Consider the following 24,100-nt stretch of genomic DNA (forward strand, 5'->3'; position numbering starts at 1 on the left):
TTTTTTGAATATACACAATTTTATACCAATTAAAATTGTATTGCACATTGTTTTTATAATTTCTTTTACCGAGCTTTTTGGATATTATCCCTTTGAATGTCTGTTTTTATTATAAAAATATCATTTTGTAATAGCGGCTGTCAAATTTCTTGCGTTTCTAAAATACTTGTAAGATACTGCTAAATCCTTTGCATACTTGGTGATTAACTTGTTATGACATCATACACAATGCAATCAGAAGATCCTTTTGGCGACGATGATGATATTTTTGAAGATGCAGAAAGAAAGCATAAAGAGAAAAGACTTCAGTTAATGGAAGAGAGCAAAAAAGAAAAAGAGATTTTCATGCAGCGACGTGAAAGCCAGCCTTTGTTTGATTTGCAAACACAAGACAGTCCTAATAATAAATTTACACCATCAGGGTCGCCTATTCCTCAATCTCCAATGTATTTACTAAATTCAAATGTAAATTTTAAAAGCGAATTGCCTTCTCCATCGTTTGGTCCACGACAAACAAAGCCTTTACAACAAAATAGCCATCTTCTATTTTTTACAGATGAACCAATAAGTCCTTATTCGGCATTAAAAGTCGTCACTCAAGCAAATTCAATAACTCAACATAGAAGCATTTTTTTGTTTTTTATGCGGAAATGGTGGACAGAGCTTGATTTTATAAGAAATTTAAACAGACTTCTCGAAGGCAAAGCAATGGGAGAAGAAGAAGAACACGCAGTTCTGAAACGTAGTTGTACAGGCAAAAACAACTTCATTAATCTTCCTTCATTAGTCGAAATCGAAGCATCAGATGATCGAAAGAAAAGGCAAAGCAACACGCTTGTTCTTCTGTCGCTTTGGTTAAAGAATTTTTATCATTACACTCCCAACCAATCTGTACAGCAGTCAATTCATCACTTTCTGGATAAGCAAAGTTCAGCTCCCAAAGTGCGTCCAATATCTCCTTCTCAATCTCTCACACAGGCGCGTTTCCCTTCTTCCTCTCACGACGCCTCGCCTTCATATCAGCAATCATATTCACCGCCGCCTTCCAACATCTCCACCCCTTCCTCGCCTCTGTTCCGTGACCCTTCCAATTCACCTCCGCTGCTCACGCCGTCGGATGCTTCCAAGCCGCACATCGCTTCCAGCTGCGAAGAATCTCCGCCGGATGAGCTGCTCAAGCCAAGCTCGTTCTCATCCATCAGCTTTTCCCAGGAGGAGTCGACAGACGACTCAAGCGTCGTGCCTCCTCTCAAAATGAGCCTTTTGAAGGATTCTGGTTTGGATTCGCTGTTGAACACACCAAAAAGCGTGGAAGAGACAGTAGCTGCTCAGGTTGATTCGCCGATGAGTCAAACTGCAATGCAAAAGGAGATGACACCTGCATCTTCGTCATTTTCGACTTTTTCTTCATCTTCCTCAACAAATATAATTTCATCATCATCATCATCATCATATCCGACATACCCACCTTCAACATCCTCTACCACATCACCTTTGTTTTCTCCCTCTTCATTCGACTCCTCCTCCTCATCCTCCTCCTCCTCTTTCACCTCCTCTGTTCCGTCAACATCACCTCAGCACAACCGCCCGGTCTATCGCTCTTCCTCTGCCCCCAAAAAGCGCTCTGTCTCTCCTTTCCCCCAGTTCCACTCATCCTCCAACACATCAGACGCCCTTAGACTGCCCCACACCGAGCTCGAAGACGCCATCTTTGCATTGCTTGACACTTTCGCCTCACTCTCACTTCCATCTTCGGTCATTGCGCAGTGCAAGAACCACCTCGAAGTGAAGCGGCAGCAGTGGATCACGTGGGACATGAAGTATAACAGGAGAATAGAGTCAGACATGGACACAGCTCAGAATGCACTGCCTGCTAATATTCCATCTGGCTCTTCTAATTCAACATCTTCCTCCTCCAAAGAAGAGCCACAAAAATTGGACTCTTCCTCTTCTTCAATTGCTGACGAGCCTTCTTCCGACGTACCCTTCCGGCAGATCAAGCTGGCACTGATGCCTCAGCTGAGCCAGCCTCCCTCGCGCTTCATCCGCCACGAGTGGTTCCCCTTCAAAAGCCCCAGCGCCTTCTCCATCGTCTCCTTCGCCCACAACCTGACACAAGTCGAGTCTGACCTCTTTTCTCGCCTGGGGCTGTCTGAATTCGAATCCTTCAACTGGACAAAGAAACCCCCCTTGCCCCATCTCTTAGCACCCACAATTGCACAGCTCACACAGCTCTCCCAGGACATCACGCGCTTCGTGCCAGCCTCCATCCTCTCGTTCAACAAGGCGTCGCAGCGGGCGGAGTGCATTGAGGCGTTCATCGGCGCGGTGAAGCGGCTGTGCCACCAGCACAACTTTCACGGCGCCTATGAAGTGACGCTGGGGCTCTTTGACCGGTCTGTCATGCGCCTCAGCGACACCCTGGCGCATTTGACGAAGTCGAAGCGCGATTGGATCGCAAAGACACAGAGGAGCTTTCCGCGGGTGGACTTCATCGACGAGAAGGAGAAGAAGGATAAAGAAAAACACATCGGGTACATCTTCTCCCTCTCCCGCTTCCTCGTCAGCCTCGTGCACAAGACAGAGAAGATCCAGTTCACCACGAAGATGTCCTTCACACTGGGGCCTGCCCTGCCTTCACAGCCTTCACAGCCTTCACAGCCTTCACAGCCTTCTCAACCATCATTGCCAAAATTGCCAACACTCGATGATCAATCAAAGGAAACAGAAGCACCTTCGGTGCTGAGCGATGCCTCAGCTGCAGAACAGACAGGATTAATGCAAACAGAGACAAAAGTGGATACATCTTCGTCTGTGTTGACAGAAAAAGAAAGGCAAGAAACAGGAGAACAGCGTTCAACCTCTTCAACAGCTTCAGTCAATCAGAAAGAAGAAGAAGAAGAAGTTAACATGGCTATTCTTCCAAGAGAAGCAACAGAAGCTGAGCTGTCCGACGACACAGTGATCACCTACACCCAGAAGATGATCAATCCGAAGGCCTGTTCTTTCTTCTACTTTCTCATCAACGACTACATTCTGAATGTGCAGAGTATTCCTTCTTTGCCCCCGCTCCCTGTGACCGACCACCCGTTTCCTGTCGACTTTGCCTCGTCGGGCTTTCCGAAGCTGCTTCCAACAGAAGACGAGCTGATGGAGCGCTCGCGCCAGTTGGAACATGCTGCGCAGCCAAAAACAGCTTCTCCTTCGCCTTCGCCATCGTTGCCTGTTGTCAGCCCGAATACGGGTTCTGGTTCTAATTCATCAGCATCATCGTCATCGTCATCATCTGCGTCTGCATCTTCTTCTTCTTCCTCCTCTTCTTCTGTTTCAACAGCTGTTTCTGAAGCTGTTACTTCATCATCATCGTCTTCTGCTAATTCTGCTTCTCCTTCTGTTGTCTTTGCTGGTCCTGCAACAGAACAGCAGACATCACTATCTTCTTCTCCTGCTCCTTCACCATTAACATCATCTTCCTTCTTAACAACAACAACAACGAATTCTTCTTCTACTTCTACGTCTTCAAAACCTGATAACGTTTCTCCTTATATCTCTTCAAAAGACGAACCAAAAGCATCATCATCATCTTCTTCTTCTTCATCCTCTTCTTCTTCCTCTTCCCAGCCCTTGAATCTGATAGTAAAGCAGCTGACATCCGTAGATCGCATCCAATCTCCTTCCACATCTTCCTTCGGCAGCAGCCCTTTTTCTCCTTCTTCCTCTCCTTTTCTCGTCCCTGCAACGTCGCCCATTCCACAAGCAGTGCTGTTCTCTACTCAATCTCCTCAGCTGCTTCTGCCTGCTGCTAACACAGCTGTGCCTCAAATTACTGGACATTCATCAGATACAACTGGAACTTCACTCCCTTCTTCTTCTTCTTCCTCTTTCTCCTCCTCAACTTCATTTTCTCCTTCTCAAGTTCCTCTCATCCTTCGCGAGCGGCCTTCCACTTTCTCTCCCTTTGCTGAGAGCGTCTCCCTCCCTCCGCCTTCTCCAACAGCCAGACAAGACACAACTTTCCCTTTTTCTTCTCCATCTTCTCCTTCTTCTCTGCAGTCAAAGGCTTCTGATACTTCCATTTCTTTGATTGATGATCCATCTTATTCTTCTTCTCCTTTTCCTTCTTCTTCCTCCTCCTCTTCCTCCTCCTCTTCTTCTTCACAGGAGCAGGCAAAGTTAGAGGAAATGCCTTTGTTAACAGCTCCGCTTAAGCTTCCTCCAAAAGAGAATGTTTGTTCAGAGCAGGGAACAACTGTGGGGGATGGACAAAATATGAATATGAATATGAATATGAATGCAAACAATGGAGTGAATGACAATTCCAATGTCTTCGTCAATCAGAACATGAATACGAATACAAACATGAGTATGAACATGAATATTAACACAAATGCCAATCCAAATCCAGTTCAGCCTCAGAGGAACTCATCACTGCACGACAAACCTGATCAGCCAATGAACAACTCCTCTTCAGACAATATTTCTTCTGCAAAGGAGGCTTCATCATCATCATCATCATCTTCTTCTTCATCTTCTTCTTCTATTCTGAATGTTTCTGTTCCTCTCAACAAAACCATCAGAGAAAACGAGCAATTAACCAGAAAAAGCCCCTCTGTCTTCTCTCAGCCGCCTTCTGGATACATTTACAGGCAAACTGCTCAATCTTCAGTGGATTTCCAACAAAGCAGCGATTTTGGCTATTCTGTGAAGCAGATGCAGGCAAACGCGATTGTGGAGGCGTTGCTGGACGGATGGAAAGGAAAGGAATTTAAAGAAATAAGAAGAGAAAGATGCAAATTTGATGGGAAAATTGATCTGAAAGGGAGTGATAACAATGATTCAAGAGAAAAAGAAAACAGAAATGACTCTTTAAACAATGAGAATCCAGAAAGTTGTGCTTCAGAGTGTTCTTCTTCAGAATGCGAAAAAGAATCAGAATCAGACAAGACATCATTGTCATCATCATCATCATCATCTTCTTCTTCCTCCTCTTCAACTCCTTCTTCTGCTAATTCACAAACACCTTCAGATATTCTTCTGCATTCACAAGAGATTGCTCTATCACCCCCCTCTGACAACACACAGAAATCAACAGAAACTGAACATAAAATGGAGCAAGTCCATTTGAAGATCCAAGACATTAGTTTAACTCCAAACCCACTTCATACTTTCATCCAAGCACAAAACCAGACAAAGTCAAAATCCAGTTCTTTCTCACCACTTCTGACAACTCCAGCAAGCGATCCATTAAACACAGAATTCGAACAGAAAAGCACAGAAACCGCTGATTCTAAGCAGACTTTGCGTTTACCCCAAACTTCATCTGAAGCAGCTGACAACAGCAAGTTTCGCCCGAGAGCAGCCACATGTGCTGAGTCCTCTGCCTTCTGGCGACACAACAGCTGCGACTCTGCCATTCCATCTACATCTCCTTCTTCCTCCTCTTTCTCTTCTCCTTCTGTTACTTCATCTTCCTCTTCTTCCTCTTCTTCCTCCTCTGCTTCTCTCTTTCCCTCTTCCACCACACCCCACATTCCCCTGCCCATTCTCCCTCGCATCCAGATCCCTCCTCCTCTCACTTGCCACTTGCCTTTGAGTGCCACCTTCGTCACAGACTTCTCCTGCACTTCTTGTTCCCTCGCTTTTCTTCTTCCCAGCCAACTTCAGTTCAAATCTCAGGTTTCTAATGTATCACAGGCTTCTGCTCTGCTTTCTGCAAAACCACAAGCTTTGAGCACTTCAGCATCAAAACCACCAGCAGCTGCAGCCAATGAAACATCAGGCTCTGCTTCTGTTTCTGCTTCTTCTGCCTCCTCTTCCTCTCCTTCTCCTCCTCTGCCTTCTTATTCTGAATCAACAGCCAAGTCACGTCTGCTCTCTGCACCTCTTTCTTTCTTCGATTCTCCCTTTTCTTCAGTCGCTCTCTCCACTTTCTTCGTTGTCCTCTGCAAGTCCAGCACTTCCTTCGATTCTCGCTCTCCCTTTGAACAAACTCCCTTCTTTCCGATAAGACAGGCAAATAACATGAATACTAACACGAACAGTAAAACTTCATCTTCTTCTCAAAGCAGCCAAACTCAGACTTCAACTCAGGCTAAGTCCACAAGCACAAACATCGTCGATAGAATCGCCAGGTTCTTTTCTTCATCTTCCACCTCGCAGGATTCCAGAAACAGAACACATTCGTTTTCTTCCTCCCAAACTTCTTCATCTTCATCTACCTCCTCTTCTTCTCCACGTAAACTTGCAGCAACTCCAGAAACAGCACTTCGATATCCAACTCCTGCTTCGTATTTTACAACCCCCCGGTCAGCTCCTTTGCCTCCTCAGTCAAGAAATCTTCTAGCGCCTTCTCCTCCAAAACGATATCCTTCGTGCATTTCTTGTTCTCCACCTGCAATTGCGGCGAAGAGATCCAACATTCAGAGCCAGATATCTTGTTCTGCACAGCCTTCTGTGAATGCACTTTCATCGTCATCGTCGTCATCATCATCATCGCCTTCTTCTTATTCTTCTTCGTTTTCTTCTTCTTCTTCTTCTTCTTATTTTCCTTCTTTTCCATCACAACAACAACAGAAACATTCATCTCCACATCGTGCTCTTCTTCCTGCTTCCTTCACCCGAAATCTGCAATCGCTGGATCTTCACCGAAACTCCATTCCAGTTCTGTCTCTTTTGGCAACACCGCCTTGTTTTCAGCTGCTGACAGGGAATTCTTCACACACATTTGCCATTCCGCCTAAGCAGTGCAATCGCAAACACTCAGTTTTCACTTCTTTTGAAGCTGATAAGAAGAAGACGAAGAAGAAGGAGGAGGAGGAGTTAACTTTAGATAAATCAATGGATAAATCAGAGGAAAAAGAAGTTATATTAAAAGAAGCCAAAAATGACTCGTCTTCTGGTTTTTCCAATGGCTCTGAACAAACACAGCCTAAAAAAAGGATTCACAGACGGAGTTTGTCATTCCCGTCAGTAACAATTTCTTCTCATCTGCTTTTGAAGTCATTTGGCGAGCCTTCTTGTTTGAGCATCCTTTCAAACAAGACACAGCCGCTTCCGCTCAAGCAAACAATGTTTTCTGCGGTTTCTTGTTCGAGAAGCGAATGCCAAATGCCAAAAAGCTAAACAAAATGAAATACTTTTGTCTTTTTATTCTTTCACAAATGGCTTTTCAATGAAAAATATTTCATATTGAAGCTTTTTTTTAAAGTTTTTTTGGGAAAAATTGCATCATCTCCCTTTTTGATTGTTTGAGCTGCAGATAAATTTGTTAGTGGAAAATGCACTTGGAAATGAAAAATGCTTCCTTTCGATTTTAACACAAAATTGAGAGTCTTTATTTATTTGTTCTTTTTTCTCTTTTGTTTCACACGTTTTTCCTTTTCCTTTTCCTTTTTCCTTTTTCATTTTTTATTTTTCCTTTTTCATTTTTCCTTTGTTTATTATTTTTCAATTATTTTTGAGTGGAGCATGCTTTCAAATGCATCTATTGTAAGGGCACAAGTTATGCTTTTATTTTTCAATCTTTTATGAGTGTTAAGTGTGGAAGCACCATTCGCAGTTTCGTTGAATTCGGGGACCTTTCGATATTTGACCTGTCAAATGATACATTTTCTGTTGAATTTTCTTTGATTTTTTGGTTTGGATAACTTGTTTTGAAGATGTTTCTGTTCTTATGAAAGTTATGAAACAAGGAAAGATTCATAACTTCATTATAGTTTTTGGAAGGTTTTTTGACTTTACAACTTTTTTTTATAAAAAAAAAAAAGAAATAACATAAGTTGGGGCAAGACAGGTGACGTGTTGCTTAATCTCTGGTTAATCTAATAGAGCAAAACAGACGAAGTGGACCCTAAAAAGCTGATTGCTTTTGAAAGGGAGATGAAAAAAAGCAAAGTCAAAAGAAAAAGCAAAAGTCAAAGCAATAGAAAAGAATAGGAAAGAAAGCAACAAAATAATAATAAAAAATAATATATGTCAAAAAAAAAAATAGACAGTTACTTTAGCTGAGCGAGACAGACAGAAGGGAGCGAGTGGGTGTTATCAGAGAAGGAGAGAGCAGCGAGCGAGAAGGGGCAGGCTGCTCAGCAGCCTTCGCAGTCTTCGCAGGTGTCCCTGTCAGATGCTGCTTTCTCGGTGACTCGATGATGTTGACAAGACGGCGGAACTGAGGCGACTGGACAGCGGAGAAACCTTCGGATGTCAATCCTGATGAATATGAGGAGGAAGAGGAAGAGGAGGGAGAGGAGGAGGAAGATGATGAAGGAGATGAGGTAGAGAAAAGAGGAGCAGAAGAATATGAAGAAGAAGGTCTGGAGAACGATGAAGGAGAAGCAGCAGTCAGCGTCGAAGCTGATGGGGCAGTAGAAGACAGATATTGCGAGTTTGCAGAACGAGAAGAGTAAGAAGTGAATGAAGAAGAGGACGAGGAGGAGGAAGAGGAAGGCGGCTTTGGAGAAAGAGAAGAGAAAGAAGGAGTGCGAGTGGATGTTGCTGTTGATGGCATCTGTCTTGTCTGTTTATTCTGCTGTGTATATGATGACTGAAGATAAGACGAAGATGAAGATGAGGGAGAGGAATATGAAGAGGAATATGAAGAGGAAGAGGAAGAAGAAGGCAAAGCAGACGAAGGCATTCCTTGGCTGGGTGAAGAGCGATACGAAATCTGTGACGGCGAGCTGCGTGTTCTGAACGAAGAAGGCGTGGAATATGAGGAAGAGGGCGACGAAGCTGCATTATATGACTGATACTGCGACTGAGACTGTGGCTGTGGTTGTGACTGTGGTTGTGGCTGGTGGATGTGTGTCATTGGCGAGAAAGATGAGGACAGACGGAGTGATGCAGTGACCATCTCGTAGAACGCTGCTTTCTCTGCCATCGCCCGCTCTTCTTGCTCGCGCCGCTCAAACTCAGCCTGCTCTTCTCTTTCTCTCTCGCGCTGTTCCTCTTCTTCTCTCCTCTTCCTCTCTTCCTCTTCTGCTTTCGCTTCCATCTCTTTCTTCAGTTTTTGCTCCATTTCTTCCTTTAGTTTTCTTTCCATTTCAGCTTGCTTTTCTCTTCTCTTCTGCTCCTTCTTCGCTTTCAGCATCTTCCTCTTCGCTTTCTCTTTCCTCAGCGCCTTCTGCCGCTTCTCTTCTCTTTCTCTTTCTTCCTTCTCCATCTTCTTCCTTTCCATCTCCAGCACATTCATCAAAGCAGCAATCATCTCCTTCTCTTTCTCCCAAAACTTCTCTCTTTCGTCTTCCATCTGCTTCAAAAACGTCGTGTTCTCTTCAACTGCCTTCGCTGCTCTTTCAAATACTTCTTCATTTTCGTTCTTCTGCTTATTTTGGCGCTTGTTTTGACGTTTTGCTTTTTTCTCTTTTCTTTCTCTTTTCTCTTTTTTCTGTTTATTTTGCTTCTTCTTTGCTTTTTCCTTTGTTTTTTCTGTCGAAGCTTTCGATGAAATGGCATTACGAGGCTTTGTTTCCAATTCTTCCTCTGATTCTTCATGGATGCTCTCTTCTTTGTGCTGAACACTGCTTTTCTCATCTTTTTTGTCAATCACTTCTTTCTTTTCTCTTTCGGAATGCTTTTCAGAATCTTCTTCTTCTTCTTCGTCGTCCTCTACTTCTTTTTTGTCTTTATCATCATAATCTGTTTCATCAGTGTCGTCCTCTAATTCACCTTTGATTTCGTCTCTGGAACATTCAGATTCTTCATCTTCATCTTCATCATCATCGTCCTCCTCCTCCTCCTCCTCCTCCTCATCGTCATCACTATCATCGTCATCATCATTATTATCATCATCCTCTGTGTCTTCATCCTCGTCTGTTTCACTGTCTTCTTCCTTATCCAGTTCAGAATCAATGTCACTTTCATCTTCTTTCGACGTATCGTCTTCTTTCGCAGTCTCTTTTTCTTCATCATCAGAATCTTCTTCGCTCATGCTTTCTCTTTGATCTTCTTTAGTTTTTGGTTGTTGTGTGCTTTTGCTGTCAAATTTCTTCTGCTTTTCACTGGAGTCTTCATTTTCTTTTATTTCACTTTCACTTTTCTTTAACAAATTTGATTTTTCGTCTCTTTTCTTTTCTTTTTCTTTTTCATCGTTTGATTCAATCGCTTCTTTTTCTTTTTCTTCTTCTTCTTTTTCTTCGTCTTCTTTGTCTGTGTTTGAAGATGACGATGCAGAAGAAGACGAAGAACTGGAGGAGGAAGCGAAATCTTCATTTTGCGTGTCTTTTTCTTGGCTTTCAGTCTGCTCCATTTCATCTTTTGGCTCTTCGTCTATTTTTGACAACTGAATAAATCAGTGAACGAGCAGAAACAACAGCAGAGAAGGCAATCACAGAAATGTAATGTTCATTAAAGAAAAAATGGAGAAAAAGAAAACAATAAAAGAATAAGTAAAAAAACTCAAAAAAAAAATCAAACAGTTTTTGTTCGTGCCAACATGTTACAAGTATCGCCGATACTTTTCTGTACAGTCAAGCCAAGATTAAACCAATTGTCCTGTTGCGAATATAATGTAGAATATATTTTTATATGAAAATTTACATGAAAAAAAAATATATGTTATCAAAAAAGATAGAAACAATGAAATTAATATTAAAAATAAAGTATATTTGAAATATCATACAAGCTGCTCTCCTTCAATTTGCGCCAGTTTTTCGATTTCCACAACTTTCCCAATCATGTCCATATATTCCTTTTCTTCTTTCGTTTTGCCGTCATCTTTCCCTTCTTCTTCATTCATTTTTTGCCTTTCAGTTATCTTCCGCATCAAATCGGAGTCTATTCCATATTTCTGCATGATGTCGTGTGCTGCTTCTTTCTTCTTTTCAACCTGCTCTTTCTGCGCTTGAATGCTTTCCAAAAACATGTCCATTTTTTCTTTCAGAGAGAAAATTTCTTTCGTATACTCCGATAAGCTCAAAGTTTTGTTTTGAAATCTGGTTTGAATTAACTGGAAACGACTGAGAAACTGAAGCAACAAGAAAAATATTCCACACACATTTAAATTTATTGTGAAAAGTTCAATGATTTTATAAGAAAAATTAAAAAAGATACCCCTTCGAAAAATTGTTTATTGGTTTCGTTTGAATCATTCATCTCAGAAAATGCTGATCCTTTCCTAGCCTCTTGCATTTGTTGTGGTTGTTTCAAATCTTGCTTTTCCTACAGTTCATTAGTTTTTTAAAATTTCATTATAAAAGAGAAGATATAACTTTTCAAACATTTGTTTTATATGATAATGAAAGTTGTTTCTCAATTGAAACTTTAATTTTATCTGAAATTGAAATCCATTCTCGCTATATTAATGAATAAATAATTACAATACATGCAATACTTACAAAATAGTACAGCAAACCAATTGATAAATTTTAACATCAATAATCTGCTTCATTTCATCGAGTTTTTTAGGTAGTTCTCGAGCCTTTGCATCATTTGGCGCACTTAACAACGCTTCACTAGCCTGTGGAATCAATGCATTTATTGTGTCGAGCTTCTGATTTAATTCTTCCATTTGAGTCTTCAGTTTTTCACTTAAATCAGTTAAAATTCCATGAACAGCTATCATTTCCTCATTAAACTGTTCTATTGTGATTTTTCCTTCTGATAAATCTTCTGTCATTTTTTGACACTTGTCCATTGCCTAAAAATAAAATTAATTAGTCCACGAAATGAAACCGTCAATTATATGAATCCTTGAACGTCAATAACAAAATTACAAACATGCTGAAGGATTATAGATGGAGAGAGTTCTGAGGCATTTTGCTGTTTTTGAATAGATTCGCTTGACATTTTGAAATATGACAATTACTTTTAATATTTGATCTTAAAAACATATTTAATTCAACTTTTCAAATTCAAAAAGAAAAAATGTTTTTATTATATTTTATCGATGAAAAACTTCACGATGAATATCACGAGAAAAAATAAGATCAAAATGCCCAACAGGAGAATAAATGTTTCTTGAAGCTGGTAGAGATATCGAGATTGTGCCGTCCAGGAATTTAAATTACCTTTATATCCCATTGGATTGCGTTTGGCTTGTGCTTTTGCTTGTTTTGCTTTTCATCACGGGGAGGCACGCAACTTTCATTTGGTCTCTTTGTGGAGGAATTCTTTATTGGCTTGTTGATTTTGGAATTTTCCATCTCGCATTAAATGAGAGAAAAGTTGTTGGAGCAAATACTGCATTATTTTTGCTTTGGCTTTCGATGAGTTATGGAATCACAAATTTTGCTTATATTTGGCTTTGGCTTCGAAAAGATAAAAGAGCGATTGAATTTACGATTCTTATCGTCTGTGAATGGATAACAACTCCTCTTGTTGCAGACAACTATGGTGCACCTTTTGGTCAAGTTTCTATTTCCCGTGGAACTGGTAGTTATCATGGATTTATGGCAATTTTCCTTGCTGTGTCATATTCAATTGTGATTGTTTTGAATTTATTCCGCACAGATCCTAAAAAGCGTATCAATTTATTGTGGCTGAATGCCATTGGCATTACCGTCCAGTTCGGATGGGAGTTTTCTCTTCTCATCACAGGAATTCGTCCAATGAACAAAAATAGCTTTTTCACGCTTATCATTGATTCATTGGTTGAAACAAACCTTGGCCTACCTGCTATGTATGGAATCTTTTTGATTGTCAATAAAAAGTTTGGTGAAACGTTCTGGTTCAAAGACAGATTGAAAGCCCTTGCTGATCCTGAACCTGAGACAAAAGAAGAAGAAAAACCTCTTTTGCAAACATACACGATGGTCAATAATACCTAAGGCATATCATAAATTAGATTATCTTATTCTTTTCTGTTTAGATTATTATTTTTGAATTTTTTCTGAGTTCATTAAAACATTATTATATATGTAAATGATTATTAAACCATGTCTTCATTTTCTCCATCACATTTTTATTTTCATACAGGATTAAATGCTTTTGGAAAATATGCACAGTACTTATTTTTGTTTATTTTTCGTTTGTTTTTTTCACAAAATCTAAATGATCCAATATACCAATATTAAAAATACATCTTATAATTTGACAATTTGAGGAAAACAAAATATATTTTTTAAAATGTTGAGGAGCTTTTCACCATCTTTATTTGTTCCACTTTCAATTTCACCAACTATCGCAACACAAAAGCTCCTTCAAGTTCATTCTTTTCATGCTTTTGTCGAAACACTTCAAGGTATCGAATTTGTTATAAATCATTTCCATTTTATCGATTGTCCGAATTATAAATAATTTAGAACATTCGTATCTTGGAAGAGCCTCTCCACGTTCGAGTTTACTGATTTCACTTGGAGCATTTAGAGAAACAATTCGTCACGTTCCCTTTTTACAGTTGAGGAAAATTGCAGATTATAAATTTTGTCTTTCTTTAATGGAATTATATATTGCATCACCTCAAGGCTCAGACATCCAATTTATGATTATGTGCCTTTCTGAAGACATTTCTTTTCGTGGAGTGCTTTTTGTGGGAAATGGAGAACAAAATGTTTGCCAAACTACATTCCCTAAATCAGGAATTCAATTTTCAATGGAATCCACAATTAAAAATGAACGTGGGCTTATTCAACCAACGAGAAAGGCTCATGCAGTTTTTACATTTACTTATATTTCGAAAGCAAGGTGGATTGACTATGATCATTTTCTTCTTATTTCACCAATTCTTGCTGATGAAATTACGCAATCCATTGAAACACCTCATCAACAAATACGAGTCGAACGAGCTTTTTCTGCTCTTTATTGTTTAGCTGAGAGTGAAAGTTTGTTGGTTTTTAAACTTTGATTTTCAAATTACAGCATTTTATTAACTTTTTTGAACAAACTTCGTGGTTCAACTTTCATGATAGTGCATCTTCCATGGATTTTAGAGAAAAAACTTGATGGATATGCGCTAGCTGCACTTGCACGCCATTCAAAGCAGCTAAAAAAGAGACTTGTCGAACAACTTGAATCATCTGCAAGCCAATCGATTGTTCAGCCTTCTTTAACAAGTAATTTCAATCAATTGTCTAAGTTAAGTGTATGCTGGGGAATGTGGGCACTGGGACGGTTGTGTGGGTGGAAAGAGGAAAAACTGATTGAAATAAATACCAAAATAGACATCATGACTTTGATGGAAGAAGTTTTAGGGGTATATGATGAAAATGAGGATATGCTTGAGGCTTCTAATGAAATATCTCCAAACATATCTTCAATGGTGCGTGAATCGAAAGACACTAGTGAAAAAGACGGAAATGGAAATGATGAATGCTTCTTTGATTGCAATGGAGCAAATAACAATAATGAAGAATCAGATTGCGAAGCAACTAACATTTTTGACGGTGAAAACGAAGCTAATGAAGATTTCAGCCATTCATCAAGGAGAACTCCAGTCAATCAACAGCGCAATACACACCGAAAATCTGCAGAAGAGAAGGAAAGAGAGCAATGTGCCATTTCAGATGGATTGTGGCTTTTGTGGCACATTTTGATAGGAGCACCGCGAATGGTGGTGATATTTGTGAAGCGGAAGGAGCTAGTGGAAAAAGTTATTGGGCTGATGCAGCGGAAACACAAATCAAAGGCGTCTGCGGAAGGAACAGAGAAAAACGCTGAGTCAACAGATCAGATGGAGAGGAAGCCGAGTACAGAGAGCATGTCGGCATCAACAGGGATGTATGGAGAATGGAGGCAATCACTCAGAAAAGAGGCGATTGAAGAAGAGGAGGCGCACGAGCGAGACGTGCGGACGGAGTGGCGGATGGTGTCTGTGCGCATCATCGGGCAGTGCATCCGCGCGGGGATGATGAAGAACATCCCGCTGATCATCACACACCACGGCGTCACTGGAATCATCGAGCGCCTCAGCGACGCTGCTGAGTGCAACAACTGCCTCCGGAGCTCGGCTGCTGTAGCCATCCGCCACTTGTTCCGCAGGTTCCGCGACGAGAAGCACAACCACCTGTGGACAGCGTGGGCAATGAGGGCAAGAGACGAGTGCGAAGACGCGGGAGTAATGGACATAATGATTAGTCTGCTTTTTTGTTCGTTTATTGATCAGCTTGATCAAAAACGGTTTTTAAGTGAAGGGCTAAGCTGGGACTTCTGAATTGAGATTTAAAGAATAATTTATTATCGTATTTGTTTTTCGTTTGCTTTTTGTGTTTGCATCATGTTTATGTTCTTTTCATGTGTTTTCAAATTTTTGTTGTTTCTATTTTATACATTTATTTTTTGTATTAGATTTTGTTCATTGTTTTTTCGTGTAATATGCAACATATCATTGACTTTGTTACAATCCCGTTTAATTTATTATCATTTCTATGTTAAAGTGTGATACTTTTTGTATCATCAAATAATTCTTGGAATTTCATTGATTTAAAGACTTTTTTTATAAAAAAATATACCGGAGAGGCAATTTCTTTCTCGATTGTCCATGCTGTGAGTAAAGTTTTAAAAAAACAAGGAAGTGCTTATGCTTTTACGGTTTTCTTTGGTGCTGGCTTGCTTGCAGCAACTGCTTTTGGTGCTTTCTTTGCGACTTTCTTTGGAACATTCTTTGGTCCCTTCTTTGCTCCTTTCTTCTCAACTTTCTTTTCAACTTTCTTCTGAACTTTCTTTTGGTCTTTCTTAGCATCCTTCTTTGCATCCTTCTTCTTAGCTTCCTTTGCTGCCTTCTTTGCTTTCCTCTCAGCTCTCTTTTGTTCTTTCTTGCTCAACTTCTTTGGTCCCTTCTTTGCTGCAACTTTCTCGAGGATCTTCTTTCTGTAAGCCTTTCTTGCTTTCTTTGCAGCTTTTTCAGCTTGTCTCTTTGCCTTCTTTTCAGCAAATCTCTTGGCTGCTTCTGGATCTTTTTTAATCATCTCGGCTTTCTTGATTTGAATCAATGCATCTCTGACTTTGTTCATTCCCTTTCTTCTGTATTTGCGAAGTTGAATTGCGTGCATCTTGATTGCCTTTTGCTTGCGGTAGTAATATGCTTTTGATTTTGCGAGACGTTCTTTCTCCAATTTTGAGATGATACCAGCATATTTCCATCCAACTTGGGAAGCAAGATCACCCAGACGTGTGTATTTTGACTCAGCTTTTAAGTTAAGAACGCGAAGTGCATCTGGAATAACCATTCTCTTCACTTTCTGGTATTTTGGTGGAACACCATCAAATACCTTCAAGCGCTTGAGGGCTTCCTGTCCACGAGTGGATTTGTGAGGAAGCATACCTCTGACGGCTTTATAGATCATCATGGAAGGTGCGCGATAGTGAACATGACCTCGAGCGGGGTTGTGTCTCATGGTTTTGTGCAGATATTGCATGAAGAGGACTTTATGATGCAGAAGATGATTTGGTCAAATATTTATAAAAGAATAATAAAAGAAAAATGAATTGCATACTCTTATTACGGAAAACTATCCCATCAAAAAAAGATATGAAATGTTAAATGATGGATATGAAATCCAACATATACATAGTGAAAATTGATTATGCAAATGGATAATGAAAAAAATTGATTCAAACATGATCCAGAAACGTTAGCCTCTTCACAACGAACCAAAACGATGTGTTGCCCCTTTAACAGTTGCTTTGCAACAACTGAAGCGAGCCTCCCCTTTAAATGTCTGAAAATATGATCAAAGTTATTGATAATAATTCATTCAATCGCAGAAATCACAAATTGAAAGAATATAGACAAGCAAAATAGTGTCGAAAAAAATAAAAATAATCTTATCAGCATAAAACAAAACATGCCCTTTGCAATCTACAACGATAGTTCTCATTTTTACTCACGGCGAGATCAAGACTCGACTCAAAGACGGATATATCGAGATCTTTTTATACCATAATTCGATTACTGAAAAAAACGTGAAAAATTATATAATCAATTAATCATTTCTTTGCTTTCAAATATTAATAAATACTCAATGAGAAGTAATTTTTCAATTTGTTTTGCCGCTTTAAATTGAGGCATTATCTTTTGAAAAAATGTTAGACAAAGTTGAACTTTTCCTTCCTAATTTCATTAGTGCACAAAAATGCAATATAAATTAACAAATATTAAATACACTTGCGGAATATGCATATGTATTTATTTCATCAAGTTTTTGCTCCTGATGTATGTGAAAGTGAATCATAATTCTCAATGATTTGCTCAACCTCACACAAACAGTCTTCAAAGTGATCTTTTCCAATGCCAAATTTTTCATAGTGATTCAGATGTGCGCCGATCGAGCTCATAACCAGTGCATTCTGCATCATCGTCTTCAGCGGCGAGAGGATGGCCTGTGAATTCGAGAGGACAGCGCTGTATGTTGGGAGGCTCCGGAAGGAGACCGAAGAGATCCACACATTCAGCCCTTGGATTGCCCAGGAAGGGAGCAGGCTCGGCTCATTGAACCGCTCAATGCACTTGACTGTGTCCTTCGCATTGGTCGCGACTTGGAACTGGGTGCCCCGCATGAAGAGATCGTTCGAGAGCGAAATGCAAGGGGGTGCTGTTGAAAGAGGCAGATTTTATATGTTGTGCGGGAGATGTTGGTTAAAATAAAAATGAAATTAAAATAATTTTTGGAAAAAGAATTTTTTTGGAGAAAATTCAGAAAATGATACAATTAAAAAAAAAAGAAAAGGAGAGAGAGAGAAGGGAACAAACCTATTGCAGACGAAACAGTTCTCACTCGATCTTCCGTCTGGGCATTCAGCGCAACCATTTCAAAAAGGCGGCGGAGAAGAGAAGGCCAAGTGTCTTCTGTGTGCTTAAGCGCCTTCGCAGTGACATGAGGAACCGACTTGAACGATAGCAGCTTAAAGCCCGGGTGTCCGGTGACTTGCGAGATGAGAGAAGAGGCAGACGAGCAGAGAGATGCTTTCCCCAGAAAGGAGAGCTCGAATGACGTGAGGGTTGTTGAAGTGCTGGCGGGTGATGTGGAAGAAGAAGAAGACGAAGAAGAAGGTGAAGCTGAAGAAGAAGAAGTTTGTGTTGGAAGGCTTAGAAGTGGAGCTGGAGAAAAGAGATTTAATGAGCCCTGTGGCCACAGCCCTTCTCGCGATGAAGAAGAAGCAAGAAGAGTTGGGATGCTTGACAATGAAGAAAGGGGAACAGGGCAGCTTGGGAGAAAAGCGCCAGCTATGTTCTCCGCAATGACTGTATTCATATCATTGAAAGAAGGCTCTTTTATTCCCAGCAATCGTGTGCATGTGTTCCGAAGGACTTCATTTTCACTCACTATAATTGCATTGCTCACTTGATTCAGATGAGCAAGTGACAAAACTCCGTTGTAATTCTGAACCACAACATCTCCAGTTAAAAACGGCCAGGCTACCTGGTTTATAATAAGTGATGAAGGATATTCATCTCTTAAAATTTCCGTTAAACGAGTTCCTTTCAATAATTTTCATTTGATATTTAAAAACAAATAAAATCCAAAACCTACTCCTGAACCTGTTCCACCAGCAAGCGAATGAAGCATTAAAAAACCTTCAAAATTTGAGCATCTTTCAACTTCTTTTCGCGCCATTTCCAGAACTACTTCGTGCATAGTTTTGCTTAATCTCTGATAACTGTTAAATGTTTTAACAGAAAGTTTATTATGAATAAGTGAATTTCAAAAAAAAATGAACATACCCAAAGGCCCAATTGTTTCCAGCACCACTTTCTCTTACAAATACATTTTTTGGATCATATTTCCATGTTGCAGATCGAGATGCTTCTTCAAGAGAACGAAGAACAACTTTATCTTCCATATCTACGAGAATGCAACGTGCTTCTGTTGGTTTTGGAAAATATCGTAGGATTTTGTTTTATGCAATCAAGCAATATAGAAATAAAATTTTTTCTCATGATATTTGCTCAAACTCTTTTTCTTTTCTTCATTTTCTTGAAAAAACAATTCTGATGTATGTGGATCGTAATTAGCGTATTCTGTTGATAATATATCAAATAGTCGTGTTCCCATTTGATTTCCGTACTGCCCTAATTGAATTGTGAGAAGAGACATCTTGTTCAATCAATAATTTCAATCATTTTAGATCGCATGGCCCGCAATTAATTTTAGTCAGTTTTTCTTTATGTCTGGACTATCTGAAACAGTCTCATCATATCCTCCACCCCCACCATGGGCTTCTTTATATGATGAATCTAATCCCACTCCACCACCTCCACCTCCTCCCCCAAGTCATGGTGAAACTTACAAATCATTTGGAATACTTCTTACGGTTTGATAAAGAATAAGTAACTTTTTGTTTAAAGTGTTTTCCATATAAAAAGACTGTTAGTCAACTTCCGTCGTTTGCAGATACAGGAAAACAGGAACTATTCAAAAGCCAACAATTTAAAGGTTTGTGCTTGAAGTTATTCATTTTCTCACATAGATTCTTCAATTTCAGACATTCCTGGAGAATTAAAGAGGCTAAATAAACTTCTGTTAGCTCTTTTTTATCAGCTTCTCGAATCATATAACAAGCCTCCTGAAGTTGTTTGTCTTTTTTATAATTTGATTATTTCATTATTATATTTCATTTGGCAGTCTGGAAAACTAATTGATCAATGTGAATTGGTTTTTTTGAATCTTCATTATCTCCTCAATGAATGTAGAGAGACTCAGGTTTGTAAAAAGCACAATTTGAAATAGACTGTTTATTCATTTTTGAATTAACTAAATGCAATAGGCTCGAGAAGATCTGATATTAACACTTCGGAAGCAATTATTTTATCGAAAACAAGTAATAGAAAGACTTAGGACGTGTGAGCTCGTTTTATTCTGTCAATTTTATTAGTTATTTTCAGGAAACTATCGGCAGCTCAAGAGTCGTTAAAGGCATTAGAAAAATTTTCAAAAGTGGGAGCAGAACTATCTGGTACTCAATAAATATTAAATCATGTTTTATAAATTGCATTTCATTAATTTAGCATTTCATCATTTCACTTTTAACGAAAATCTTACAACTTTACAAAAAATAAAATACATTTCAATGAATTGCACTTTGTATCAACAATGTTTTTTAATTAAAATTATCTATTTTTTATAAAACAATGACAACAAATAAAATTTCAACTTTGAAAGGGAAAGAAAAAACAATGAATGATGATGTGGATGAAATGAAAAACTGGAAGTGTATAAATCGAATTTAGTTTAATGTTCACAATTCTGCGTCTGGATGAATTGTATCGTCGAGGAGATGATTGTGATCCCCTTCTCTCTGCTCTTCGCCTCCAAAATCATCTCGATCTTTCATTTCCCCGTCTTGGCCCATGTCTCCTTCTGCTCCATCCATCATTGGCTCCTCTGGAATTGGAATGATCTCTTCAATGTGCTCTTTTGCCCCAGCCGCATTGAATTCACGCTGATCGTAGTTGTAGAAACGGATGCAATTTGTCATCATTCCCACAATTGTGTCTCCGGATCGGCATCGAATCTGTTTAAATGATTGAAAAAATGGTTAAAAAAAGTAAAAAATAGATGTGAGCATTCATCAAGTCGCACGATTGTAAAAGCATTATCATTGAGCAATATCATAAAAATCTTTTGTTTAAAAAAGGATAAGTTGAATACCAAATCATTTGCAGTTATTTTACCAGGTTCTGCTGGTCTTGCAAGATCAAACACCTCGTCCTTGATATCTTCTGGGATGTATGTCAGCCCCACTCCGCATTCAGGCAGCTGATTAACCATGTCCTTTGAATGTTAGCAAATGAAGATTTGCAATAATTAGTATGATGCAATAAGTGGAAAATATATATATTATGTTTTTGGAAATAATCAATCCCAAAACGAATGTTTTGTTGATAAATGTTTTGAAACAATTAAAGATAAGCACACCCTTACGAAATACATCACTTCATAAGCTGTTAAATAACCACGTTTTTGAAAGTCAAACAATTTGAAGTATAATCGAAGAGCCTATCAATAAGTAAATAATAATAAGAATAATTCAAGTTGTAATAGATGGATTCAAATAGTGAATTGCAAGGCACAATTACCAAAATTACCACAATTAATGAAAATCAATAGAATTTGCACACCTCAGGAGTAGATTTGTACCGAATCATCAAGATGAAAGTAAGATAACTCTTAAAATCTAATTTTCCTTGAAAAGTGTGAAACTCTTGGAAAACTCGGCTTATAAATACAGGAGCATAAGAGTTTCTCGCGTATCTTTTTAATTCATCCAAGCTTAGCAATCCGTCTCCATCAATGTCAAGATTCAAATAATTCTCTGTTTTGCGTAATAAAGCAACAAATCAATAATCAGAATATAATGTACAATAAAAGAGGAAGGAAGAAAGAAAGAAAAGAAGTGTATCATAAAGGTATAGATTAATAATGATGTATTATTATGTTGATGAGAATTAAATGAATATAATGCAAATTTAGAAATGATAGAATTGCTTCAAAGCACACCATAAATTCGATGGAAATTAACTGGTGAGAACCAATTTGTAACAAGATCCTCTTCGCTGATTTCAGCTTCTTGCATAGACAACATTTCCGATAATATTGGAGATGCCAAAATTGAACTAATAGAAATTTGTTCTGTTTTTGAAACATGAAACGATACAAAAGCATTTTTGTGAGTGTTTTAAAGAATAGTAATAATTAATAAATATAAATAAATTTGAATGTTACATTCAATTTCACTCTTCTGTTCTTTCTTTTTGAAATTTTTTTGCATACGAGTTCTCATTGGATCCAAAAAGAAAAAGAATTTGCGCGTGCCAAGAACACTGTAATACTGAATAACAGATTCATCCACTCGTTGTAATTGTGGAAATGATTTAGCCATTTCTGTAATGTATTCGTCCATGTTCTAAATTAATAAAAATTGCATGTATTATTGAGAATATTTGATTTATTATTTATCAAATTTCACAAACTGTCTCAGTTAGTACGCCTGTTCCTGTAGTATCAAAAACGCTAATCGTAATTTTAGCTCTGAAAAAAGAAGCTAAAAAAAAAAAAAACATCAATTGGACAGTTCTTTTAAAATTGTTAAAGACAACACACTTTTCCGAACGCAAAATTGAAAAAATGTGAGAATGCTGATTCTTCCGTATTCATCTTTCTCGAGTTTTAAAAACAATGACGGTGTAAAATAAGTTTGAATTTTTGGAGGCATTCGATTTCTAACTTCTAAATACTCGTCATAATTAATCTTTTAAAAAAAATATTATTTGAATAGAATAAATAAAAATATTCAAACTCTTCCATTTGATTCTTCGTTTTTTCCTGCTTGCTCAATTAGTGAGGTCCATAATTCAGCAAGTTCAGTTGTTGTCAAAATCGTTTTTAACTTTGCATTTAAAAAATTTGCTTTTGCCTAATTTTAAAAATAAAACAGCCAAAACAAAAAAAATAATCAAAACTTATGGAAGGCTAAATTGCAAAATACCTCTTGTTTCACTTCTTCCTCGAGTTTCGTTCTTGTTTCTTGTTTAACTTTCAATCGAGGAATATAACGAAAAGATTTATGTACTTCTTTCTTTGATTGCTTTCGTGTGAATAAGTTGTCTAGAAGTAATCCACAATCAACTTTCTTTTTTGTTTGTTGCGATTCAAAAGTTGATTGAGCTTCATTCTGTAATAAAGACATTTAATTTTTAATTAATGATCAAAATGTTTACATAATATTGTTTGAAATTCTACGAAATTTGCATTTCTCTTTATTTTTTTCTATATATTGTGGAATTTAAATTGTTACTTCCATGATTGAATCTTTACATAATCATACAACAACTAGCGATGGAGTATTGACTCACATGCAATTTCTTGAAGCTGCACAAAAAAATGGTTTTTCTGTTGTTGGCTTTACTGATCACGATTCTCTTCCGTCTACGGATATCGTTTCTGAATTAAATACGGAATATTGGAAAAAGGATTTTCCAGTGAAATATGTGTGGGGTATTGAAATAACTGCTCGTCCACCGATTGAATTGGGAATAACTCCGTCAAATTTTCACATTGTTGGTTTATTTGTTGATCCTCTCGATGAACAGCTTCAACAATATTGTAAAGTTGCAAAAGAGCGCCGTATTCAACGAATGCAGTTTTTGGTAAAAAAACTTGTCAGCTTTGGTTTCAATATAACTGAAGAAGATTGTTTAAAAGCAAGCGGAGGGGGAAATGTTGGACGTCCACATACAATAAAAGCATTAAAAATGCATCCAGAAAATGAAGAGGTTATGAAGCAAATTGTTAAGAGATTTGAAAAGGAGCGAGAAACAGATGAGTCATTGAGAGAAAGATTTCCTGACATAGATGCCAAATCTCTTTGGGACAAAGCATATCCGCTTTTTCTTTCAAGAGATGGATGGACAAAAGGAATGGCATCTGATATACCAATTACAGATCTTAGAGAATGTTGTAAAGTCATTCACGATGCTGGAGGAATTGCTTTGTTGGGACATTATTTTTCCATCTCCAAAAGCGTGAGTCTTGAAATGATTGAACAATGGCTAAAAGAAGGTTTATTGGATGGCGCAGAAACAATTTATGATTTGGGGTATCCTCCTTCGCAAATTCCAGATACTTCTTCTTCTTCTTCTTCTTCAACAAAAGAACTTCCAGAATATGAAGAAGTTGTTAAAAAAAGGATCTTTGAACGAGACCAGTTAAAAAGTCTTTGTCAGAGATTAAATAAGTTGTGGTGGGTTGGAGGTGGAGACATACACACTCTGGAAGGAATGAGTGCATATGTGAATTCACCACTTGCGAAGCAAACAATCGGAATGACAGATACTCTATTAAAAGAACTTCATAGTTTGGTTGATGTTAGCAAAACAACATCTTTCATTACTTGATGAAGACATCTTTTGCTAACTTATAAAAAATATGTAGACAATCATAATTTTTCATTGAGATACATATTACAAATAGAGTTAACAATTTATTGAGAATCTTTTTCCAATGTGCAGCTTTTGCAACATTTATTGAAAATTGTATAGCAATGTAAAAAATATGCACTGTCTAGAAATGTTGGCACTTTTCGTTGTTTTGATCGCTTTTTTATCATTTGTTGTTTCTCGTTTTCATAATATTATTTTTTATTTCATTTTTTCCATTTATTTTGATGCTTTTCGGAAATTACTGCACAAATTTAATAAAACTCTTCCTTTTCAAGCAGTACAATATTTTTT

The 24,100-nt window shown here is 38.2% G+C and overlaps 9 protein-coding genes across 9 annotated transcripts; 5 read left to right on the forward strand and 4 right to left on the reverse strand.

Annotated features, from left to right (window-relative positions):
- Window positions 1–213: 213 nt before the first annotated feature.
- Window positions 214–7,987, forward strand: MONOS_1939 (putative RasGEF domain; the record flags this gene model as incomplete). The annotated part of the gene is made up of 1 exon (XM_067871823.1): window positions 214–7,987. One exon carries the CDS (start codon window positions 214–216, stop codon window positions 7,120–7,122), a length of 6,909 nt encoding a protein of 2,302 aa, XP_067735642.1. The 3' UTR covers window positions 7,123–7,987.
- On the reverse strand, window positions 7,779–11,124 carry MONOS_1940 (uncharacterized protein; the record flags this gene model as incomplete). Its single annotated transcript, XM_067871825.1, has 4 exons — window positions 7,779–10,276; window positions 10,411–10,488; window positions 10,616–10,960; window positions 11,047–11,124. 4 exons carry the CDS (start codon window positions 11,122–11,124, stop codon window positions 8,000–8,002), a joined length of 2,778 nt encoding a protein of 925 aa, XP_067735643.1. The 3' UTR covers window positions 7,779–7,999.
- Window positions 11,125–11,935: 811 nt separating this feature from the next.
- Window positions 11,936–12,954, forward strand: MONOS_1941 (uncharacterized protein). Its single transcript, XM_067871826.1, has one exon. The coding sequence runs from the start codon at window positions 11,946–11,948 to the stop codon at window positions 12,759–12,761; it is 816 nt and encodes a 271-aa protein (XP_067735644.1). The 5' UTR covers window positions 11,936–11,945; the 3' UTR covers window positions 12,762–12,954.
- Window positions 12,955–13,002: 48 nt separating this feature from the next.
- MONOS_1942 (uncharacterized protein) lies at window positions 13,003–15,375 on the forward strand. Its single transcript, XM_067871827.1, has 3 exons — window positions 13,003–13,174; window positions 13,236–13,754; window positions 13,842–15,375. Exons 1-3 carry the CDS (start codon window positions 13,060–13,062, stop codon window positions 15,080–15,082), a joined length of 1,875 nt encoding a protein of 624 aa, XP_067735645.1. The 5' UTR covers window positions 13,003–13,059; the 3' UTR covers window positions 15,083–15,375.
- On the reverse strand, window positions 15,285–16,795 carry MONOS_1943 (putative 60S ribosomal protein L13a-1). The gene is made up of 4 exons (XM_067871828.1): window positions 16,720–16,795; window positions 16,489–16,589; window positions 16,365–16,379; window positions 15,285–16,294 (listed from the first exon to the last, which is right to left on the reverse strand). Exons 1-4 carry the CDS (start codon window positions 16,746–16,748, stop codon window positions 15,447–15,449), a joined length of 993 nt encoding a protein of 330 aa, XP_067735646.1. The 5' UTR covers window positions 16,749–16,795; the 3' UTR covers window positions 15,285–15,446.
- Window positions 16,796–17,007: 212 nt separating this feature from the next.
- MONOS_16790 (tubulin delta) lies at window positions 17,008–18,995 on the reverse strand. Its single transcript, XM_067869662.1, has 5 exons — window positions 18,824–18,995; window positions 18,593–18,734; window positions 18,398–18,528; window positions 17,621–18,349; window positions 17,008–17,462 (listed from the first exon to the last, which is right to left on the reverse strand). The coding sequence occupies exons 1-5, from the start codon at window positions 18,963–18,965 to the stop codon at window positions 17,065–17,067; spliced, it is 1,542 nt and encodes a 513-aa protein (XP_067735647.1). The 5' UTR covers window positions 18,966–18,995; the 3' UTR covers window positions 17,008–17,064.
- A 40-nt stretch (window positions 18,996–19,035) lies between these two features.
- MONOS_1944 (putative mediator of RNA polymerase II transcription subunit 7) lies at window positions 19,036–19,835 on the forward strand (the record flags this gene model as incomplete). Its single annotated transcript, XM_067871829.1, has 6 exons — window positions 19,036–19,182; window positions 19,235–19,304; window positions 19,354–19,442; window positions 19,494–19,571; window positions 19,636–19,709; window positions 19,754–19,835. 6 exons carry the CDS (start codon window positions 19,036–19,038, stop codon window positions 19,833–19,835), a joined length of 540 nt encoding a protein of 179 aa, XP_067735648.1.
- A 123-nt stretch (window positions 19,836–19,958) lies between these two features.
- Window positions 19,959–22,557, reverse strand: MONOS_1945 (putative protein phosphatase 2 regulatory subunit b gamma; the record flags this gene model as incomplete). The annotated part of the gene is made up of 10 exons (XM_067871830.1): window positions 19,959–20,382; window positions 20,520–20,642; window positions 20,787–20,867; window positions 20,990–21,183; window positions 21,369–21,500; window positions 21,642–21,774; window positions 21,842–21,912; window positions 21,972–22,119; window positions 22,168–22,284; window positions 22,357–22,557. The coding sequence occupies 10 exons, from the start codon at window positions 22,555–22,557 to the stop codon at window positions 20,107–20,109; spliced, it is 1,476 nt and encodes a 491-aa protein (XP_067735649.1). The 3' UTR covers window positions 19,959–20,106.
- A 112-nt stretch (window positions 22,558–22,669) lies between these two features.
- On the forward strand, window positions 22,670–24,092 carry MONOS_1946 (uncharacterized protein; the record flags this gene model as incomplete). Its single annotated transcript, XM_067871831.1, has 1 exon — window positions 22,670–24,092. The coding sequence occupies one exon, from the start codon at window positions 22,670–22,672 to the stop codon at window positions 23,762–23,764; it is 1,095 nt and encodes a 364-aa protein (XP_067735650.1). The 3' UTR covers window positions 23,765–24,092.
- Window positions 24,093–24,100: the final 8 nt, after the last annotated feature.

Source organism: Monocercomonoides exilis, assembly GCF_001643675.1.
Source record: "Monocercomonoides exilis strain PA203 chromosome Unknown scaffold2-2631571, whole genome shotgun sequence".
NCBI classification, from domain to species: Eukaryota; Preaxostyla; order Oxymonadida; family Polymastigidae; genus Monocercomonoides; species Monocercomonoides exilis.

What these genes read in the sequence shown, in the direction of transcription:
- MONOS_16790 (XM_067869662.1), bottom strand. Translation starts at nt 18,965, where the DNA reads ATGTCTCTTCTCACAATTCAATTAGGGCAGTACGGAAATCAAATGGGA. An exon ending in TGGAACAGGTTCAGGAGTAG is followed by an intron (nt 18,350 to 18,397) that starts GTTTTGGATTTT and finishes AATTATTGAAAG; the next exon opens with GAACTCGTTTAACGGAAATT. An exon ending in AACTGTTTCGTCTGCAATAG is followed by an intron (nt 17,463 to 17,620) that starts GTTTGTTCCCTT and finishes CTCTTTCAACAG; the next exon opens with CACCCCCTTGCATTTCGCTC.
- MONOS_1941 (XM_067871826.1), top strand. Translation starts at nt 11,946, where the DNA reads ATGTTTCTTGAAGCTGGTAGAGATATCGAGATTGTGCCGTCCAGGAAT.
- MONOS_1943 (XM_067871828.1), bottom strand. Translation starts at nt 16,748, where the DNA reads ATGAGAACTATCGTTGTAGATTGCAAAGG. An exon ending in ATCGTTGTAGATTGCAAAGG is followed by an intron (nt 16,590 to 16,719) that starts GCATGTTTTGTT and finishes TCATATTTTCAG; the next exon opens with ACATTTAAAGGGGAGGCTCG.
- MONOS_1942 (XM_067871827.1), top strand. Translation starts at nt 13,060, where the DNA reads ATGTTGAGGAGCTTTTCACCATCTTTATTTGTTCCACTTTCAATTTCA. An exon ending in TTTTGTCGAAACACTTCAAG is followed by an intron (nt 13,175 to 13,235) that starts GTATCGAATTTG and finishes TAAATAATTTAG; the next exon opens with AACATTCGTATCTTGGAAGA. An exon ending in TTGTTTAGCTGAGAGTGAAA is followed by an intron (nt 13,755 to 13,841) that starts GTTTGTTGGTTT and finishes CTTTCATGATAG; the next exon opens with TGCATCTTCCATGGATTTTA.